General features: G+C 40.0%; 1 protein-coding gene across 5 annotated transcripts in view; it reads left to right on the plus strand.

Annotated features, from left to right (window-relative positions):
- METTL8 (methyltransferase 8, tRNA N3-cytidine) overlaps positions 1 to 22127 on the plus strand; it is a 179109-nt gene that overhangs the window by 80525 nt on the left and 76457 nt on the right. For 3 of the 5 annotated variants that reach the window (XM_081814196.1, XM_081814194.1, XM_081814191.1), the window contains exons 8-10: positions 3147 to 3253; positions 3375 to 3440; positions 4359 to 4849. In XM_081814196.1, the coding sequence (XP_081670322.1) occupies positions 3147 to 3253; positions 3375 to 3440; positions 4359 to 4549 (364 nt within the window). In that variant the 3' untranslated portion in view covers positions 4550 to 4849. Of the gene's footprint in view, positions 1 to 3146; positions 3254 to 3374; positions 3441 to 4358; positions 4850 to 10009; positions 11444 to 22127 lie in introns of those variants that run through there. The other 2 variants (XM_081814195.1, XM_081814193.1) reach the window with 2 other exon arrangements.

Here is a 22127-nt window from a genome sequence, read left to right on the forward strand (position 1 = left end):
GTGTGGTGTCAAGGGTTGTGCATTTGTAAGTTTTCTTAAAATTGGTTTTTCTGCTGTGGTAGTAGATTCAGCCCCCGGAAAGTTCCTCTGCTGGTAGGTACAGACTTGACATCAACCAGTCTTTGTTTGATGAGTGTGACCCTTTCCCAAAGAAGCTGGGTTAACGTGTGCTTTTTCCTTTGCAATTACAAACTCACTAGGACCTTTTACAGTCCTTTTACTTCTCATTTAGAGATGAGCACTTTGATTGCTTGTTGAAAGACAAATTAAATTTCCAAATAAATCTGAATGAAACATATTTTTGCACGTGCTGAGAGATATCACATTCCATGAAGCTACGTTTTCCTCCCAGTTTCTATAATCTATGTCTTTGTGCTAATCTGTTTAGAATATTGGCATCATTCAGGTACTGGTAGAGAGATGTCATCTATGTATTTTGTTTCATAGTTAAAATAATGAATAGTTAAAAGGATGGAGTAGGTGGATAGAGAACAAGATTTTCTATTTTACACCTATAACAGGAAATGTTTAAATTCCAAATAAGACCACAAAAACACTACTTGAAATTAGTTTAGATAATGTATTTTCTCATGATTTGAACTGAATGTTAAAAAGAAGGGGAAGCAGATGTCTTAGAAAGATTACTGTTACCCTACAGTATGTTCATTCTATTTATTTATTATAAAATAAATTCAGATGTATCATGTCCCTAGCCACTTTCTTACCTATATGGAAATAATCTAAAACTAAGATGAATGAGTAGAAGGAAGGCAACAGTAAGTGAAAAGACAGTATCTTTAGGGTCATTTGGGACTGTGGTGGCATATTCAGCCCCATGAAAGTTTTAGAAAAGTGGCTTCTTGCCAGCTTGGAAAATCCATGCACAAATGAATGGTGAGCAGTTCTGCTAGACCTTGAGTCTGGGGGACCCAGCTTAAATGGGAATAAACCATAAGAAGAGCTAACTGTCCTTATCACTGAAATAAAAGAAAGTACAATATGTTTACCACAGATCCAAGCATAGTGTAGGCAATCAATATAATACTCCTTTTTTTAATCTCTTCTCTTCCTTTTCCTCACCCTCCATCTAGAGGTAGATGAGGATAGCAGAGTTGGCCCACGTCAAAGAAAGAAAGAAAAGGGGCCCTCTCCCATTCTTGTCTTGTCCATCTCCCCCAGCCCATGCCCACCTGCAGTCTTCAGGACTCTGGAACTTGGCACTGAGCCAAGCAAGATGGACTGATGAAGAAAAGCAGCTCCCCACCCTTGCCTTTACCTACAACCCCAGATGTTAAAGGATAGTTGGGAAGAAAGGATTTGCAGAGGGAGATGGCTGCATCTTGGCTCTTTGTTTTTCTGCATTTATGTTTCATATTTGTTTTAGTAGTAATTGCAGAAAGATATTTTTCTCTGTACATAAGACATTTATCCTGAAAGTGAATATTTTAAGGTTTAGATATGGTTTTCTTTAATTGCCAAAGCCCAAGACCATAAACATAGTGTGAAAATAACCTCTAACAAAATAAACAAGGAAAAATACTTTCCTTTTTTTCCCTTTCATGTACTTATGTTCCAGTTTTTTAAGAGAGCATTTCATTTAATTATGCTACCTCTTTCTGTTATATTTCTATCTTGTTTTCATAGTTACTTTCATTTTCTCACTATCTACTTCCTTCATAACCTGACATAAATCTGGCTTTTCACTCCTTAATTCCACTGAACAGTGTTTTCATTGGAAGGCATTTACAGATTATCTGATGCAAACTCCTCATTTTTAAAATAAGAAAATCTAGAAGCTTTAAGTAGCGTGGATAAAGCAGAGATGGCAAGGACTCAGCACACGGGCTGCCATTTACCATTCTCTGCTCAGGGCAGACACTCATAACTGATTTTGTACCCTGATTGTCATTCCTGGTGAGCTCTGTAGGCAGCCAATGTCAGTCACTCGGCATTGATATGAGATCTGAAATCTTTGCCATCTCTGACCCATAATCACACATAAGACCATGAACATTTAACCGAAAACATTAAGTCAAGAGCAGTCACAAGGGGTCGTATTTGATTGGGAGCCAGATGAAAAGAATAAATAATAAAAGAAAGAAAGTAAAGGCTTCCCAGTATTCTTGAGCTGGGGCTTGGAGTGTGACTAGAATTTAAATAGGCAGAAAGTAAGAAGGAGAGAATTCTTTGAGGGGAAACCATGTGAACAAAGGCATGGACTGCTTCAGAGCCTAGCATGTAACAGTTTGGCCAGAGCTGATGCTTCACATTAGGTCGTGGTTGGAAAGATGTTGGAGAGATTGAGGCCATTTGTAAGAGATCTTAAGGGCCCAACTAAGAAATTGAGATTTTATCCTATGGATTAAAGTCATGAACATTTTTGAGCAAAGGGATGATTTGACAAAACCATCATTTTAAGCAGAATAACTCCTCACTGATAATACAGGAAGAATTAACAGGGGGAATAATAAAGCATGTTAGGAAGTATTCTGTTCCCAGGCCTAAGGAGGTAGCAATTTGTTTTAAAGGACTACCAAAGGGAAACAAAAAGGAGACAAAAGGTCAGTTTAAACAAAGAAGACCTAGAATTGGATGACCAGATGGTTGTGGAGAGGCTAATAAAAGAGGAGGAAAAGAAAAGGGGTTAAGGATATCTCTGAGGTGTAACACTTCAGTGAATGATGGTACCTTTGAACTAAATAAAGGAGAAGGAGCTAGTTTTGGAGGAAACTTGATCTCTGTTTAGATAAGTGCAATTTGGGATGGCTCCACCATATTTTTTATCTTGCAAGGAAAAGGAAGCGACTTTGGCGTTTATCTGCCTTGGAACTACCGTAACTTGATATAAATACCAGGAACCATCAGTACATGCAGTACAGCTTTGACATCATATATCAAGCTCTGCAAAGACATCACTCTGTCATTTGGGTGATTACTTAATACTCTAGGTCTTTTGAATCTGATCCTTTAGCAAGTTTTGGTATTCTTTTTCCTTTCTGTACGAAGTATTTTTGGTTTTGTCGCCCTTATGTTTGTGGTGAGACTTTTTTGGCCCCATAGAGCTTTCCTTATTTTGTCTTTAAGAAAGTTAAATGTGGCATGTAAAACAAGATTTCTGCAGACAGTATCTTGCTTTGTTTTCAAAGGATGCAAGGCGTTGTAAACCGACTGTCCAACTTACTGAAACCTGGAGGAATGCTGTTATTTCGGGACTATGGAAGATATGATAAGACTCAGCTTCGTTTTAAAAGGGGTATATTCAGTTTGGAATTCTTTTCATGTGTTTTAAAGAATGCTTTGTTTATATTTTATGTCAAGTTTTTGTTTCGTTTTAAGGAATACTAAGTTTCTCTGATCACAATTATGTTTTTTAGGGCATTGCTTATCTGAAAATTTTTATGTTCGAGGAGATGGTACCAGAGCATATTTCTTTACAAAAGGTATGCTTATCTCTAAGGGAAAATAATTAGCTGTAAAAACTCTCTTTGGGGGGTGCCTGGGTGGCTCAGTCGTTAAGCGCCTGCCTTCAGCTAAGGTCATGATCCCAGGGTCCTGGGATCAAGCCCTGCATCGGGCTCCCTGCTCTGCGGGAAGCCTGCTTCTCCCTCTCCAACTCCCCCTGCTTGTGTTCCCTCTCTCGCTGTGTCTCTCTCTGTCAAATAAATAAAATCTTAAAACAAAACAAAACAAAACAAAACTCTCTTTGGTTACTCTGTAACCACACTGTAACTGTTCTATGTGAAAGCTTGAAAATGGCCTTTTTGTCTTTTAATCTTTTTCCAGTTGAAACTGCTTTAAAGAATTACTTGTTTCATCCTTATACCCAAATGAAGGTGTAGTCTGTTCCATTTGGGAAGTATGGTTAGCCCAGATATGAAAAAAAAAATGACATGCCACAGCCAGAGGAGGGAATTTGATGTTAAGAGTCCATAGAAAATTACGTACCTCTTGTCAATTCCTCATTTTTAAAAAAGCATTTAAAATGAATTCTGCATTCAGGGATTTTCTCCAAACTTATGTGAGTACTTTTATAATGTGCCATTTGGGGTCTTTGCAAACCAACAAAAACTCAGAACAGAGGGCACCTTTCAAAATATTGAAATCTGCAACCAGTAGATTGTATATCCATTTATGCCTGCTATATTAAGCTGTTTATACTTGGTGTATTTCTGTGAAGTAGAAGAAGTCCACTTGGTTTCACAGGTTTCCTTAACCAATTTGTACTAGGGAGTTTCTTGGTATAAGTGAAATTTAGATGGTCAGTCATTCCATTAATATTCCATTGTCCCTGACTGTCCCCCTGTCCCCCACCACCATGCCCATCACATATACACTTGATTGCCATTTTTGTCTCACAGGGGAAGTCCACAATATGTTCTGCAAGGCTGGGTTAGACGAGAAGCAAAATCTGGTTGATCGTCGATTACAAGTGAATAGGAAAAAACAAGTGAAAATGCACCGAGTGTGGGTTCAAGGCAAATTCCAGAAACCATTATACTTGACTCAAAAAACCTCTAAATTGGTATTTTCACTCCTTTCTCACGGCTGAATTATGTACCATGTTAAGGTACAAACCAGAGGATTACACTGTACAAAGACTTCCGTAGATCTTTCATTTTTGAAAGGACAATGAGAAGAAAAGAGAATTTGTATATCCTGCTATTTATCATGGGTGAGCTCTTTTATTTAAGCACTCATAAATGATTTGGAAGAGTACCATATTATGTGTTTTCAAAGCTTAATATGCTCAAGCTTGTTTGGGTTTATTATGTCTAACCATTTTGTTTGTACTTTGAATTTTATAAGCTTTCAATTAAATTACTGATATAAGTCAGATGATTCTGAGAAACCATACCCTGCCATTTTTTAGAAGTGCAAAAAAACCACTTGTTTATGCGTTAGTCTAACACAGTTAAACTCTCTTCCTCTCTTATCTGATACCAGGGAGGGAGCACTCCTTGTTTCCCTGGCAAGTCACAAGGCCTAGGTGAATTGTTTGTGTTCTTGTTGTCTGTTTTCCCCAAAACTCTTTTTTTTTTTTTTAAATTCAGAATCTAATGTCTGAAATAGAATTTTAGTTTCTCTTTCCTTTCCTAAAATTGGGGAAGTATGACCCCATGCTAAGATTATTTTCAGGCTATTCTTAGATGTACAAGTTGTTGTAAGCTCCCTTTAAGACAGCTGTTATACCCAAGACAATTCTTATTGCCACCTTGCCTCAAAAAGGATGTAAGTTGGCTTGCAAATTGCACTTTGTAAAAGTGGAGTTTCTGAGATTGGTTTTCCATTTGTTATACAACATATACTGAGTACTTACATTGTGCTAAATTATATGGACTAATACAGTAAATACAGACCCAGCCCCGTCTTCAGAGAGCATAGATAGGATCTGGCTGGCAAAGCAAAATGTGCCCATCCCAAGCCTCTAAATCACAATCTCAGATAATATATAAGCAGGTACTCAAATAGGGAACTTATTAGCTAGCACACTTTGGTTATGAGCCACAGAAATCTGGAAGAAATGGACAATCTCTTAAAGGACCATCACTGGAAAAATTCAGTTCTCACTGTTTTTCCATTTTGAATTCACGTAAAATTCTGTTTTCTGGAAGAATGTGATTGGTCCAACTTGGGTCATGGATTCATCTCTTGACAGTTTGGGGCAGGGCAGCTTCATTGACGGTGCCACCTGAATGTATGGAGTGGAGGAAAGTTCTTCAAAGGAAAATAAAAGACACTGTTATCAGAAAAAGAGAGGAGGGTTGCTGCCCGGTCACAAACAGCAGGAGCAATAGTGGTTCCAAAGAGAGAGAAAGATTAGCTGGTGGGAAGGAAGGGGGGAGCATCAGGTTCTGGGGGGCGGTGGGTGTCAGGCTAGTCCTTGATGGGGAGAAGACAAGTGTGTTTGGTGTGGGCCATTCCCGATGATGAATCGTGGAGAAAAGATGGGGTGGGGAGTCAGCTGCCAGACAGCCTTGAATAGAGGGCACATTGGGTTCTAATTCTCTAGTCTGGAGCAATCTGAGGTTGTATCCTACCCATGGCATGTTAAAAATATATTTAGAGAGATTGAGGCATCCTATGTGGAATGGAATGCAGTGAGGTCAGATATCAGGGCAAGGAAGACCAACCACATAAAGGTTTTTTGCATACACTTGCCTTGGTAGCAATTCCTCAGAAGTACAATATCAAGGTTTCGGTTTACATGGCATCAGTCAATAAATGCAGAAGTTAAAATGTGCCTGAGACTCTTCACTAAGTTGTATTTCATAATTAAAGTGTACATTTAAAAGCCAAACTAGTCACGAAAGTATAGCATACAACAAGGGCAGTTAGATAAGTTAATGTTGCTATGGGAACCCCAGCAGATCTTCTTGTGTCTCAATTTAAAAATCATGGCCTAAGGTGATTTTAAAAACAACAGAAGGTAAAATCGTTCTCTAATTCTCACACATGTAAATTGTACTCTCTCTCAGTCCTAAATAGCAGATTCAAACCAGGCTTTTGACTGGCACAGTAAAATTCAGCTTTGTGTCTTTCTATAATGTATTATAGCATGTAGTTAACCTTTAGAAACTTCAAAAATACATCACCCAAATTTGGACTGTGAGACACAAACTGGGCTCTTTTGGGCTCTGTCTAGCATAGACCTCCAATGCCACATGGCTGCTCGGTTAGGGCCATTTCTACCAGTGTCTTCTACTTATCTGGTCAGTCTTTCTCTTGCTTAGCCCACCTAAATCAGCCCCCTACTTAAAGTTTGCTGCTAGACAAAATATAGATTTTTGGCAGAGAGGGGGGGAAAAAGGAGAGAAAGACCTGATTAGGAATATTGCCTATTGATATTAAAAAATCATGAAGTGTTGCAAATGTATCTGCTTGGGTATTAGTTTAAAATATTTGATAACTGCATGAAATTCTAATTTTTTCCTCATGAACATAAAGCTAGGACCCGTTAGTTAGGCAGAGTTGAAGATTTAAAAATTCATCTTCTGAGGGAGCTGAATTTCAAAAGGACCGTTTTCTTTCTAACAGAAAAAGATGTTCCTTCGTCTTCTTACGACACAGAAACAATGAAATACTCTATATTAAAAACGCACCCTCCATTTTTCTCCACTTCTAAAAATTCACTTTTGAGCATTTTCCAAATGTAAAAACTCTTACACATGAAGAACTGTTTCAGAAGTTTGTAAGAAAGTCAAGGTAACAGTTTCTATCATTAAAAGTTTTGCATTCAGTATGACACATTTATCGTATTGAAACACCCAGTTAATGTTGACTTCTCAGAAATTATTTGCTTTGCTTGACTCATTTCCATATGCTTTGTCTCTAAATTATGAACACATCAAGGTTTCTACCATTCTGCAATCTAAATAGTTACTATACTCTAGTTTGTATGTGAAAACTCATCCATATTTATTTAGACTGCTAAACTTCAGGTAGATTAAATTCTTGCCCCCAGACTCCTATCCCATGTTTCTATGGTTTTCCAACTCCTCAAAGCCAAGTTCTGAATCCTGAATATATCGCTCGTGGTTACTTCTAATTGGTTTTAATGTTTATTATGCTCCTCACAAGTACAGATAACTTCACATTTGCATCACTAATAGACCTCTTTCAGACCTCCGCTGCTCCTGCTTCCTGCCTCCATTAGTCATCAGTAGACGACAAGTTGGCTGGGTATTCCCCCCCACCCCCGACTTGTGAAAGTGCCTTGTAAATTCTAAAGCACTGAATATATGTGAGGTATTGTTATTAATACCAACATCTACAGTCTACAAGGCAGCATACAGAGTATTCCAGCAACAGAAACTTTTTCAGTGGTTTTATGAGACCCTGTGAGAAGGACAGTAAGATATGGTGGAAAAGTATTGCCTCAGAGTCAAACAGAAAGTATGGGTCTTGGGTTCCTTGTGAACCACTTAGCTACTCTTAATTTAGCAACCAGTGCTGAGTCTTTTATATACAATATTTTTATATATTACATTATTACTTCATTTAATCTTCAAACTCCTATGACTTCATTTCTATTCGGACCATTTAACAGATGAGACTGGGGCTCTGAGATTCGGGGTAACTTGCCCAGGATGTCACCGCCAATCCGTGGCGGAGCCACAGTTTGGATCCACAACTGTCTGATTCCAAAACCTCTAGTCTCATCAGCGCACTTTTAATCAATAGCTCACATGATGCTGGGAAAGCTGCTGGAGAAGAAAAAGAGCTCCTGAATCAAGCGGAGAATTATAGCAATGGGTAGGAGTTTGGATGAGACAATCTACAAGGTGACAGCTCATTCTAGATCCAGTGATTCTATGAAATAAGTACGTTGCACTTGTCCACAGTTAACAAACTGGGAAGGAAAAGAAGGAAAGGAACCGAGAGGAATGACAAAGAAAAGCTTTCAATCAGTTCTTTTCAGCATTCTGCATATGTTTACTTCTGCTCCCGCCCCACCCCCTTCAGGCTTCCACTTGGCTCCCCTCCGAGCGAGCGAGCAAGCGAGCCAGCTAGCGGAGCACCCATCGCTGGCATACTCCTCACTTACAGGGGGAAAAAAAAAAAAAAAAAGCAGTCTGAAAAAGCCCTTAAAATGTCTTCCAAGGGATTCAGCTTTAGTATAATGTAAAAGATGTGAATTCGGGGATTGTCAGTAATAAAATATGAGTGAAAACATCTTTATTTTAAAACATTGTATGTACATTAATGCCACATTAATGCCAATTCAAGCATAAAATGTTGAGCATTTCTTGGAATATGGTTTGGGATTTGAGAGGCACAAAGGTACCTGCAAGATGGCTTTGGTGTTGTTATAAATATAAATAGAAGTAAAATAACAGTTGCATCTTCATTTATAATGAATCTTATATTGTGGCTTCAAAGCTACAGAAGAAAGTGGATGCCAAAATCTGTCTTTCATTAACATATGCCTTACATGACAGGGAAGAGGTGTTGAAGACAAAATTACTTTTCCCTCTGAGTATGAATCAGCAACATGCAGTAACGAGTAATAACAGTTCTGTGTATGAGTGCCTGCAGAAGGTAAGAAAAACAGCCTCAAATTGAAAATGCAAGTGCACCTGCTGGAGAGGCCCAGGAGGCTGCAGAGCACAGCCCCCTTGAGCACCCTCCTGAAGTGTCTCCGAGCACAGTGACCCCAACTCTGGCAAGCCATGCTGGCTTGAGATGAACGGAACACATTAAAACCTCCAGATGGTCAGAGAGAGCCCACCCTCAGCTGCCCTTGGGGCTACAAGGCACTACTTGTTCAAGAGTTTAAAACAGCTGCTTTGGATTCTGTAGCGCATGTGGTTTCACAACCACTTAACCTTTAGTAAGGAACAGCTAGAGGCAGGTGAATGAATAAAAATACACGTTAACATTTCATAAGGAGGAAAAAAAAATCAATACTCGAGGAACTCATGGACTTCAAATAGTCACAAATAGCGTCCAGTTAGCTGTGTCCCTGGCTTCCCAGGGATTTGCGTCTTTATCTTTGATTTTCTCCAGCAGATAGGCACTAAGTTGAGCCTGGGCCCCAGAAAATATATGCTTTTCTATCAGATGTTGCCTACCAAGTCAAGTGAGCCATTGATAGCCTCCTAAAAAGCCCCCAAGCATCATCTCTCCAGCTTGGGCTGATGGGTTTGGTCCAGGGAAACTACGAGTTTTGTTATGCTTATACAAATTCTTTGGCAGTTCTTTCAATCTATTGCTCCTTTATGTGACACTTCCTAGCTCATTGAAGAAAAAGCAAAAATGAATTTTCTTTCTCAGTTTATCTTTATGTATTGGTGATTATTGGTTCTTTCAAAATCATTGAGGAATGGCACTTCAAGTCTTTAAGCCTTTCTCATTGGGAAAAAGAGCTAAAACTCTGTGACTTCATAAAATTAATGATGAAATGCTGTTGAGTAATTTGCATTGGTTTTGGGGGGTTTGTAAATGCTATGTATTTAACCCAGGCACCACTATGCAGTTGCTGCCTCATTTCTCTTACCTGTCTCCCAAGGGTGACTTGTCTTCCACCTGAGGCTGTCCTACTCAACAGAATGTTTGGCCTAAAGAATCTGATAGCTCTCCATACATCTTTAGTTATGCCCCAGTCCCTCAGGTGAGCTGAGACCGCGTCCCCTCAAGCAGCATTTGGAACTCGCACTGAAAATCACCTGAAAGAGAATGACTGAAATTGCCTGCATCACATGCTGCATTGAAGCAAGGAAATTTCTGTCTCCAAGGATAATTGCTTTTCTCATTGCTCATACTTCTTCCTCCACAGCCCTCATTTATTTTAATGTATATATTCTACTTTGACTCTCTAGAAGGTATTTTTAAAGTTTTTTAAAAATCCAAATGAAAGATGAAATTCAGGATCCAGAAAAGTATTTATTCTATTTATCCTTTCCATGAATGTATTCTTAATCAACCGGTCTGATTGTCTCTTCATTTGCAGCTTTGTTTCCTAATAGAACACTTGGGCTCTGGAGATTAGCGAGACAAAGCTTCATTATAACCATCCTTGTTTTACTCCCATTTCTTATATGGTTTCTCATCCTAACTCACTCTCCAGGTGCTTCTTTCTCTTGCCAAATGGTGCAAGGAAACACTTTTGCAGATCTTTTGTTTACTTTGGAAAAAACACTGATCCAGTCTTTCCCATTTGGGAGTGCTGCTCATTTCCTGACTGGCTTTTAAAGTTTGGCTCGGTAGCAACTTGGGGATTTGTTTTCTACCCAGAGTGGAAGGAGTTGGGTGCCCAGCAGCCCCATGCTGGAATGAGAATTAAGTTCTGCTCATTCCCTGGATAAGCAAGCTGATGTTTTCCTCATAGTTTTTTTTTTCTTTCCCCATTCCTCAAAGTTTTAATGTTTAGTCATTTAGCTTTAACTTTTTAAAAGGCATTTTAATAGGGTTATCTCTCCTCCAAGTGCTGGCAGAAGCTGATCATGTACACAGGGGAACTCTCAAGAATAATGAATTCCCTGTTTGCTGGGTTCTACCTACAATACAGTGTGCAGTGTAGCACGCGGTGGGCTTGCCCCTGCTCCAAATCCACTGCCACTTGCCTGGCCTGGTCTAGAAGGACCTGCTACACCAAAAGAATTTGGCTTGTGCTACCTCACTTTCTAGGTCCCCAAGACTGCTGAGTTAATGAAATTTTGGTTATTACCCAGTTGAACATTTTCTTATTTCATGTAAGTTTTATAAATTTTTTTGTGCTTTCTTCTCTTGGGCACATTTACATTAAATTTCATTCTAGTTATGCAACTGTGTCTATACTTAATTATGTTTGTATATGAGTATAATTTACTTTCTGTTCATCCTACCTTGGGGAATTTATTCATAGTTTCTTATGAGGTCAGTAACTTTCCAAAGAGGCGGGCTTTCTAAACCAGAAGCCTATACTTTTCTATATTCATGCATTTTTACATTAAAATGTACGTTTGGACTAGCAAAGTTTGTTAGTTTTTTGTTTTTTTTTTAAGATTTTTATTCATTTATTTGAGAGAGTGAGAGAGAGAGAGAGAGAGAGAGAGCGCGCGAGCATGAGCGAGGGGGGCGGGGGGAAGATGGAGGGGGGAGGAGCAGAGGGAGAGGGAAAAGCAGACTCCCCGCTGAGCAGGGAGCCCAACGCCATGCTACCCAATGCAAAGTGGCACTTGATCCCCAGGACCCTGGGATCATGTCCTGAGCCAAGGCAGATGCTTAACAGATTGAGCCACCCAGGTGCCCCTGGACTAGCAAAGTTGAATGATAAAAATAAAAACACTGACAAAGATCTTAACTACTTTCTTTAAGGACTTAATCTGTAATATAAAGTAATATCACAAATATAATACCTTATTTGGGGGTGGGGAAAATACAGACAAAGATAAAGCTATTGGCATAGACAAGGTCTAGTTGAGGAGGCATACTGCTGTCAATATTGGTGACAAAGAATCTAGGGTCAGTCATCCCTCCAGCTCAGCCAGGCATAGATAGTCCCATAAGGAAGGGCTAACAGAAAAAGCAAGCCACATTTTGGCTTAGAGAAGGTAGGCAGTGTTCACAGGCAGATTAGCCAGAAACTGCTCCAGTGACCCAAAGAAAAATGCAAGGTCGGAGAGAATTGTAGCAAGAGTGACTTGTAACTGAATCTCAGAGAAATGGACTGTAAGCTTTAATGCCCGCTGGCCTAGCTCAGGAAGAGCCAAAGAGCGAGCCCTAACTGGGCCTTGGAAATGGGAAGGCTGCAGAGGCCATGAGCTTTTCTCTGTTTACCTGAAGTGTACCATAGAAATGGCTGGTAAGACATTTTGTTCTTGATACTTTTTAGAAGAGCAAAGACTCACTTTGATCTGATTCTTCCTTTTGATTCCAGAGCCCTTGTGTTTTCCATCATGATGTGTCAAAAAGTGTGTGTTTATTGATCTTCAAAAACCTGGAAAGATGAGACACAACTTTAGGAGAAACATACCCAGAGAAGTACAGGCAGAAAGGGGCATTGACTGAGCCAGAAGATTGTCCTCCTTCACCAGTGTGGCAGAGGAAGGTCTGGCTTCTACTTGGCAGAAGGTACAGATTAGGTATCAATATAGTGTTGTCACCAAGTGAGTGATTCATGATCTGTGATCCTCTACAAGAAGATTAATGGAAGGCAAGTGAAGAATACAGGCTAGCATAGCCTGAGACAAGGCTTCAATGTACAATCTCTGCCATTTGGTGAGGTTTGAGAGAGGCCCCCAGAGTAATACCTCTGTGTTCCTGCCCAAACTGTAAACCAGCTGAGAGAAGCTGATACTGGAGAAAATGGCTCAGGGGACATGGGAACAATTGCCTTCCTACTACTGAATCCAAGAATCAAGACCCACAGCTGAACAGCCGCAGGACTCTGCTCCCGGGGGTCGGCCCCTGCATAGCCTTGTACAGAGTCGCCAGTTTCCAAGAGAAAGTGAAAGAGGACTGGGTTAAACGTGCCTGATTCATTTCCCAAATTCACTTTCTATGAGGCACTTCTCCTAGGAATGAAGAGAGCAGGACTAAAGAGACCAGGTGGGTCCCTCCACATGACAAGAAACAACAGGAGTGGGCAATTACCTAAACCTTTTATAAGTGCTCAGTCAACCCATGGCACGTTTACTGGGGCTGGAGCAATGTGGAGTGGACTCTCCTATGCTCTTTGTGACTTGCTGAGTAGTCTGCTTAGAGAGAGAGACCAGCAGTAGTTTTTCAGCATGATGGATGGAATCTTCAGGGTATGCACTGACACATGTAGATGGTTGGAATCCTGGGGACTAAAGTCAAAGGGAGTTTCCAAAGGTATTTCCAATGACTTATTCTGGGAACCTTACCATATTTAAATCTTTACTAGACTGCTAAATAAATGGCCGGGAGGTCTAGCAACTCTGCCAAGCACCATCTCTACATTCACTTGCATAACGAATACTGGCTCTAGACCAACACTTCTCAAACTACCTGAGGTAAAGGACCAGTTGTTGCTTTTTGTTTTGTTTTGCACATTTGCAACCTGTCATAGACCAATGCTTTACAAAGATGAATTACTAGAAAAAAAGATGTCCTCCGATTGCTGGCATTGTGTTTCCTGGTGTCTGCCCTCTCTCCAGCAATCTCTTCTGATGATCTCCCAGGCAGCCAGTGCATACCAGCTGCATGTCAGGCCCTGCTCTAGGGTTTGGAAATGAAGGGATGAGCAGGAAAAAATAAAGATGGGCAATATACAAGCCCAAGGTTTTTATTAGATTCAACAGATGTTAATTTATTTGGTTACTCTACTTACCTTGTCACGGGCTGGGAATGAAACAGACCAGCACCTGCCCACAGCCCACACCTTGAGCTGCCCGACTCTAGACCACAGGGAGACTAAAACTCCACATCACAGAATTCGATCAGCTTCACCTCCTGAACCCTGTGGTCTTTCTTCACTATGGGGCATCCACTGCTAGGACTGGGCTCTTGCACCTAGAAAATGCTTAGTCCAGGTGCTCCGTGCTGTTCCTGGTACCTTTTCATGTACTTGGCTGTGTGAAGCACACAAAACCACACCACATCACCCTGCTCTCACCAGGATTCCTGGTGGTTATTTTTCCTTTTACTTGTTCACTTTTTTCAAAATGATTTTTTTCTGAATATGTGAATAGGTGCTTAATAGTTTCTAGGCTGATTTAAAATGGAAAGGGAGATGATTCTATTCTTTTATTAAAGTCAAAACTTGTGATTTTTTTCCCCATTGAATGGTATTTTTAAGACTGAGTTGATGCCAGACTCAAAGAACCCGGAGAACTTGGGGAAAGGCCAGAGACAGATAAAAGATTATTAGTAGTTTGTTTATAAAGGCCATGATTAGAAGCTGAAGAAAATGTGTTACTTTATCCTAGAAGAAGAGCATACCAAAGATGAGAATGGTAGCTCCCAGGTAGAAACAGGCAAACAGGGTTCTCAGAGAAGAAACATGGGACCCATTTAGATATAAATCCTAGCTTTGCTGTTGTTGGTTGTGTAACCTTAAGCAAAATACTTAACATCTGTGAGCCTCAGTGTCCTCAACTATAAATTGGAGATGATACTGCTTACCTGAACATTGTTGCAAGGACAAAATACAAAGCACATCAAATGTGAGGCATGGTGCCTGGAGGTGTTTGGTGCTTAACAAGTGGTAATTATTTAATCTATCACTAATAGATTATTTTATTTTTTACAAAGGATGATCAAGTCTGTCTCTTTTTGGGGGGGGGGTATGGACTCCTCCTGCAGTATAAATAATTTAAATTAGCCATAAGAAACTTCCTAACTATGAAGAGTTGAGGGGTTTTTTTGTTTTGTTTTAAGATTTATTTATTTATTTTTAGGGGGAAGAGAGACAGAGAGCACACATGCACATGAGCCGGGAGAGGGAGAGAGGGAGAGAATCTCAAGCAGACTCCTCACTGAGTACAGAGCCCAATGCGGGGCTCAATCTCATGACACTGAGATTATGACCTGAGCCAAAACTAAGAGTTGGAGGCTCAACTGACCTAGCCACTCAGGCATCCCAAGAATTGAGTTTTTTTTAATTTCAGAAAGTCATTGCTATTTCCTTGGCTTATGTTCAGTTCTGTTCAAACATTTATTAAGCATCCACTGTGTGCCAGAAACTGTGCGGGACACTGACAATGCTAGAGTGAATAAGACTTGGTCCTTGCTCCTTGGATGCCTGCAACGTAGGATGGATGCCCATTTATCTGAAATGTGGTATCTCCCACTTGAATTGACTGGTTCAGCTGGCCACTTACTTAAACCTCTTGGCTCCATTGGCCAGCACTGCCACAGTCTACTGTACTGTATCCATTGGCATCCTCATTTTTGAGACCCTTTCCAAGGCCCTCCGTGAACAAATCTAGTCATGTGCTACCCAGTGAAAGCCAAACAAAGCATGTGAAACAAGTCCTCAAGATGCAGCCCCTGTACCTATGCCCTCTGGTGTCCAAGGTCACTTCTAATAATGCTACCGCTACACAGACCACCTCCTTCACAGCATTTAGGGCTTCCACTCACGATGCCTCTCAGGACCATTCCGCATCACCACAATCCATCTAACTGGTCACAATTGAGATGAAATCTGGGCTGCCTTCAAGAGATCTAAAAGACTCTAATAGTGCTACAAAGCTCTACTCCTTGCCCATGCTCCATTCACCAGAGTTGGTCATCCAAACTGGGAACCTGATGTGGCTTACCTCTTGTAACATTTGTCACCTGAACCTCACATAATCTCAAAAACTTGTCCTTGTGGAGTCCAGAAATAAACCTCACATATACGGTCAAAAGACTTTTTGAAAGGATACCAACACCGGGTCACCTAGGTGGCTCAGTCAGTTGAGCATCTCACTCTTGATTTCGGCTCAGGTTGTGAATTCGGGGTCATGATCTCAGGGTTGTGGGATCGAGCCCCACTTGGAGCCCAGCATAGGGCTCCACACTCAGCGGGGAGTCTGCTTCTCTCCTTCTCCCTCTTCCTCTGCCCCTCCCCCTGCTCCCATGCTCTCTCTCTTTCTCTCTCTCAAATAGGTAAATAAATCTTAAAAAAAAAAAAAAAAAAGGATACCAACACCGATAGGAAAAGGACAATCTTCTCAACAAATTGTGTTGGGAAAACAATATCCACGTGCAAAATAATTAAGTTGGACCCTTACTTTACAAAACATAAAGAACTCAAAATGGATTAAAAAACCTAAATGTGGGGCACCTGGGTGGCTCATTTGGTTAAGCGACTGCCTTCGGCTCAGGTCATGATCCTGGAGTCCCGGGATCGAGTCCCACTTCGGGCTCCCTGCTCAGCGGGGAGTCTGCTTCTCCCTCTGATCTCCCCCTCTCATGCTCTCTGTCTCCCATTCTCTCTCTCAGATAAATAAATAAAGTCTTTAAAAAAAAAAAAACTAAATGTAAGACCTAAAACTGAAACTCTTAATACACAGGAGCAAACAATGAATCATGGAACACTACATCAAAAACTAATGATGTAATGTATGGTGATTAACATAATAAAAAAAATAAATTAAAAAAAAAAACACGAGAAAAGCTTCCTAACACAAGTTTAGCAATGACTACTTGGAATAAGACACCAAAAGCACAAACAACAAAAGAATCTTTTTGTAATCCAAAAAGATCGATTAGACTACATCAAAATTAAAAACTTTTGTACATCAAAGGACACACTCAACCTAGTGAAAGAGTAGCTCACAAAATGGGAGAAAATATTTGTGAATTATATATTTGATAAGGGGTTAATATCCAGAATATATGAAGAACTTCTACAACTGAACAACAAAAAAAAACAACCCGATTCTAAAGTGAGCAAAGGACTTAAACAGACATTTCATCGGAGAAGGTACACAGATGGCCAGTAAGCATATGAAAAGATATTGGACATCACTAATTAAAACCATTGCACCTCACACCTATTAGAATGACTATCACCAAGACACAGAAAATAACAAATATTGGCAAGGATTGGGAGAAATTAGAATGCTTGTACACTATTGGTGGGAAGGTAAAATGGTGCAGCATTTATGGAAACATTATGGCGGTGCCTCAAAAAATTTAAAACAGAATTACCATATGACCCAGAAATTCCACTTCTGGATATATATCCAAAATAATTGAAAGCAGAGACCCAAAGAGATATTTGTACATCCATGTTCATAGCAGCATTATTCACAATAACTGAGAGGGGGAAGCAACCCAAGTGTCCATCAGCAGATGAATGGGTAAATAAAACATGGTACATACATACAAAGGAGTATTATTCAGCCTTAAAAAGGAAGGAAATTGACACATGCTACAACATGGGTGAACCTTGAGGACATTGTGCTGAGTGAAATAAGCAAGTCACAAAAGGACAAATACAGTGTGGTTCCACTCCACCTCCATTTGAGGTACCTGGAATAGTCAAATTCACAGAGACAGAAAGTAGAATTGTGGTTACCAGGGGTTGTGGTATACAGGAAATGGGGAGTTCCTGTTTAATGGGTAGAGTTTTAGTTTTGCAAAATAAAAAGAGATCTGTGGATGACTGGTAGTGACGGTAGCAGAAAAATGTGACTGAATGCACTTAACGTCACTGAGCTGTACACTAAAAATGATTAAGATGGTAAATTTTATGTTTGGTGTACTTTACCACAATATTTAAAAGGAAAAAAAAAACTAGCCCTTATGTTCAGCCTGGCCTTCCAAAATCTTGAACTTGCTGCCTTCTGTCTCTAGCTCTCTGCCCTTCCCACCCTCTGTCCGCACACACCACCCTGTCTCCTGCCATTCCTCACCATGCCCAGCCCACTTGGACTTGGCCTGGCAGTTTCCATACACACTCATTGTCTGGTCCCTGGAGACGGGACCTCAGTACAGGAGACCCTGGGCTTCCACCACCACAGGACTTTCTCATAAACTTCCACCCCTAAGTATGGATCATCAAAACCCTTCACCAAGCAAACCTGGGAAAGTTTCAGCCCTTCCACAAACCCTCATGGTTAGGAGTGATGGGTAAGTGGAAGGGGACCAGAAGCAAAAGTGTTACATTTGACTTTCCCCACACAGTGTGCTGGCATGACATAAAGAAAAACCCTAGTATTTGTTGAGGGCCTTAATTTGGAATTCTAGGCACTACATTTCTTCCAGCTCCCAGCCTCCTGCCTTCTGACCAGAATTTTCCTTTTTCTGACCTTGCATCTCCCTTCAGAGTTCATGCTTATCTCTTACCTCAGTTTCCCTGCTATTTCAGTCCAAATGTCCCCTCCATCTATGCCGCCAACAGCTTGGTTCCAGGAAGTGTCACTCCCAGCAGGCCCTTCTAAACAGATAGGACATGACCAGAAGTCACAGATGGCCAACCTGGGAGGGAGGGGGGCAATATAAAAAGATCCATGCTACCAATTTCAATATTTCCTTGGTTTTATTATTATTATTTTTAAAAGGTTTTATTTATTTATTTGACAGGGAGAGACACAGCGAGAGAGGGAACACAAGCAGGGGGAGTGGGAGAGGGAGAAGCAGGCTTCCCGCGGAGCAGGGAGCCCGATGTGGGGCTCGATCCCAGGACTCTGGGATCATGACCTGAGGCGAAGGCAGGTGCTTAACAACTGAGCCATTCAGGTGCCCCTATTTCCTTGGTTTTAAAGAATATTTAGATCAGGTGATCAAGCTAAAAGTTTTGATTGCATAAAAGAGACCATATACACTTCCTAGTTTGCCCTTTTTTGTAAAAAGTTCATTATTTTGAACTTTTTTTGAACCACCCCTGGTTGGTTGCTTATCTCTGCCCCATTCTATTCTGTGATTAACCACTAGTCTTAATTTTCCTAAATCCTTTATGTACTCAAAGGTGGTTTGCAAACTAGCAGCGTCAGCATCACCAGGGGAGGTTGTTAGAAATTTAGAATCTCCAGGCACCTGGGTGGCTCAGTCAATTGAATGTCTGACTCTTGATTTCAGCTAAGGTCATGATCTCAGGGTCTTAGGATCAAACCCCGCATTGGGCTCCCTGCTCACTGGGGAGTCTGCTTCCCTTCTCCCTCTCCCTCTGTACCTCCCCCAGCTCAGGCATTCTCTCTCTCTCTCACTCTCTGTCTCTCAAATAAATAAATAATCTTAAAAAGAAAGAAATACAGAATCTCAAGCCCTACCCCAGACCTATCAAATCAGGATCTGCATTTTAACATCTCCTGGGTAATTTATATACACATTAAATCTAGAACTGTTCTAGAAAATGTCTAACTGCTCCCACTGGAGCAAATGGATCACTACCTTAGCTGTTCATTAGAAACATCTGGGAAGCTCTTAAAATTACTGATGGCGGAGTCCCACCACCAGATTCTGATTTCATCCATCTACCAGGATGCTGGGCATTGATTGGTTGTTGTTGTTGTTGTTTTTGTTTTAAGATTTTATTTGTAAGTCATCTCTACACCCAGTGTGGGGCTGGAACTCACAACCTAGAGATCAAGAGTCGCTCATTCCACCAACTGAGCCAGCCAGGCACCCCTGGTTGGTTGTTTTTTATTCTCTCAGAGATTTTGTTGTTTAGCCAAAGCTGAGAACCACTGAGTTAGAGTGTAACTTAAAGGAAAATATCCCAGAGAATTCCATGAATTTTAAACTGGTTTAGAGATGTAAAAAAGCAGAGTAAAATTATTTAATTTGAATAGGTTTCTTAACCTAAATATGTGAATATTAACTTGAAACTACAGATTGTATGTATAAGTAATTTGTCCTTAAATTCTAACTTCCTTATTCCTTATTTTTGTCTTATTTTCTATTTCCTCAGTCCTTAAAGTGTTTCAACGGCTCTCTTAACTTCTATTAAATGGCGTCCAGGGTTTTCCACCAAGCCCAATGAGAGGGCCTCCCTCCTGTCCCAGTGCCCAAAGCTGGTGCTGCTTCTGGCTGCTGACAAGGCTCAGGTACAGGGTACTGGTGGGAGCAGCCATCACTATGGCTTTGGCTGCTGGTGTTACTGGGTTGAGGCCACTCTTGCCCAAGCAGATTTGAATACCAGTAGTAAGCACACCATAGCCTCAAGTTGTCCTTTTCATATCCTTACAAATCTGCCTTGTAGTCTTGGTATAAACTGCCCCCCCCCACCTCCGCCAAACTGGAACAACTTTAGTATCCCCACACCAATCAATCTGCCATTCCCAAAATTTCTTTAGCCTTTCCCAAAATTTCTTTAGCCTTTCTCTGCGTTTATTGTTTGCCATGTTCCCTTTCAAAGAGCCCAGCCAAAATTTATTGTAATCTAAGTGGATTTAGAGTAGAGAGCTTCACCTGACATATGCCTGAAGACATATAGGTGAGTAGATGAGGGCCTCTTAGCAAGGCTTAGTAAACATTTATATATTCACCCATATTCTTCATTTCTATCCCAGAAACTAGCTTTTAAGAGGTTTAAATAGATTTTTTTAGTCAGTCAGTGTTGGAAAACATTTTTTTTAATGTTTGAAAGTGAAATTCAATTTAATTGATTTATCAAATCTTAATTGAATTCCTGCTGTTACCATCACAGGCAAATGACTAGCAGCTTTTCCACTGTTACTAAAATACTCATCTTCTTTATAAATATTTTGACATGTTTTAAATGCCAAAAACATGCATGGTGTGTACTATATAGTCAAGAATTAAACAGGGCTCTGCTTTGACATAAAGCTTATTTCAGGTGGGGAAAGGAGGCAGCTGATAGTGCAGTAAGAGAGTAGAATTAGATAGTCTTTTTTATTGACATGATATATTTGAAGATAGGGTCCTAACAATTTAATTTCTCGTTGAGAAGTGTACCCTAAATGTACCCAAGGCTGATTTGCATTTTTGGGTTGTAAATTCTGGCTCCAAATTCAGTATGTGTCATTGAGGAAGTCAGTCTTTTTCTGCCTCAGAGTATTTAGCTGCAAAATTAGGAAGTTGTACCAAGAGTTCGATAGGGTCCCTTCCCCTCTAAAAGTCAATGATTCTTTGAATTCTGAGCTAACTTACATATTATCAAAGGGCACAAACATCGTCTTCTATTTTTTCCCAACTTTTAGTTTTGCCAACATATGGAAAGCGACAGAAATAAAGGCTATTAAAATTAGATTAAAAATGGATTTAAGATGCCATCCTAACTCAAGTATTATCATTTTATGTTCCATTCTGGACTTTGAACATATGTTTTACATAATTGCAACCATAAAATAGGTAAAATTTTATATCTGGCTTACTTTACTTGATACTATATTACATTCTTATGTTACCGTTATCACTCATAAGGAAAGTTTAAATGGCTGCATGATATTCTGTTTCATTCCTGTACCAAAGTTTGCCTAAGTATTTCTTGTATTTGGAAATAAAGAATGCTGTGGCAAACTTTCTATTCATACGATTTTCGCTTGAATAACTTTCTAAGAATAAATTTCTAGGTGTATGATTACTGAGTTAAAGGGAGCCTCTTTATGGTTGTTTGTTAAGTATTGACAAATGGCTTTCCTAAAAGCTTGCGCTGAATTACAATGTTGCCACCATATCTGAGAGTGACAGCTTAACCACAGCCTCACCAAAGATGAGGTATGAAATTATACTTAATGTCTTAATGTACATTTCTTTGATTACTAGCAATCTTGAATATTTTTCCATTTGTGATTGCAATTTATCTTCTGTGGATTGTCTCATTTTGCCCTTTGCCATCTATCTGGCTGTGTAACCATGGATGAGTCACTTAACCTCTCTGTGGCTCCATTTTCTCATCTGTACCAGGATAATAATAGTTCCTGTCTATAGAGTTGTTGTAAGGACTGAATGGATTTCTAAATGTAAAGCATATGGAATAGTATCTGCCATGTGGAGAACCTTCAAAAAATGCTAGTATTGTGCTGGTAGTAACATTGGTATTAGTTATATAACAGGATAGTAGTCATTTTCTTTATAATTTATATGATTCCTTCTAGTTCTTGTATAAATGCATACATATCTTTGATTAACTTTTATAAAAGAGCTCTTTATACCGTATAGATGTGACTCCTTTGGTCTGCTGGGTTTGGTAAAGTATTTACCGCAGATCATTGTTTTAATTTCCATGAGCTTTGCATGTGTGTATATGCACCCATACACGAGCGTCTGGGTTTGTGTTTTCTCAC

The sequence above is a fragment of the Leptonychotes weddellii genome, chromosome 3 (genome assembly GCF_054177405.1).
Source record: "Leptonychotes weddellii isolate Sample4059 chromosome 3, ASM5417740v2, whole genome shotgun sequence".
Lineage (NCBI taxonomy): Eukaryota > Metazoa > Chordata > Mammalia > Carnivora > Phocidae > Leptonychotes > Leptonychotes weddellii.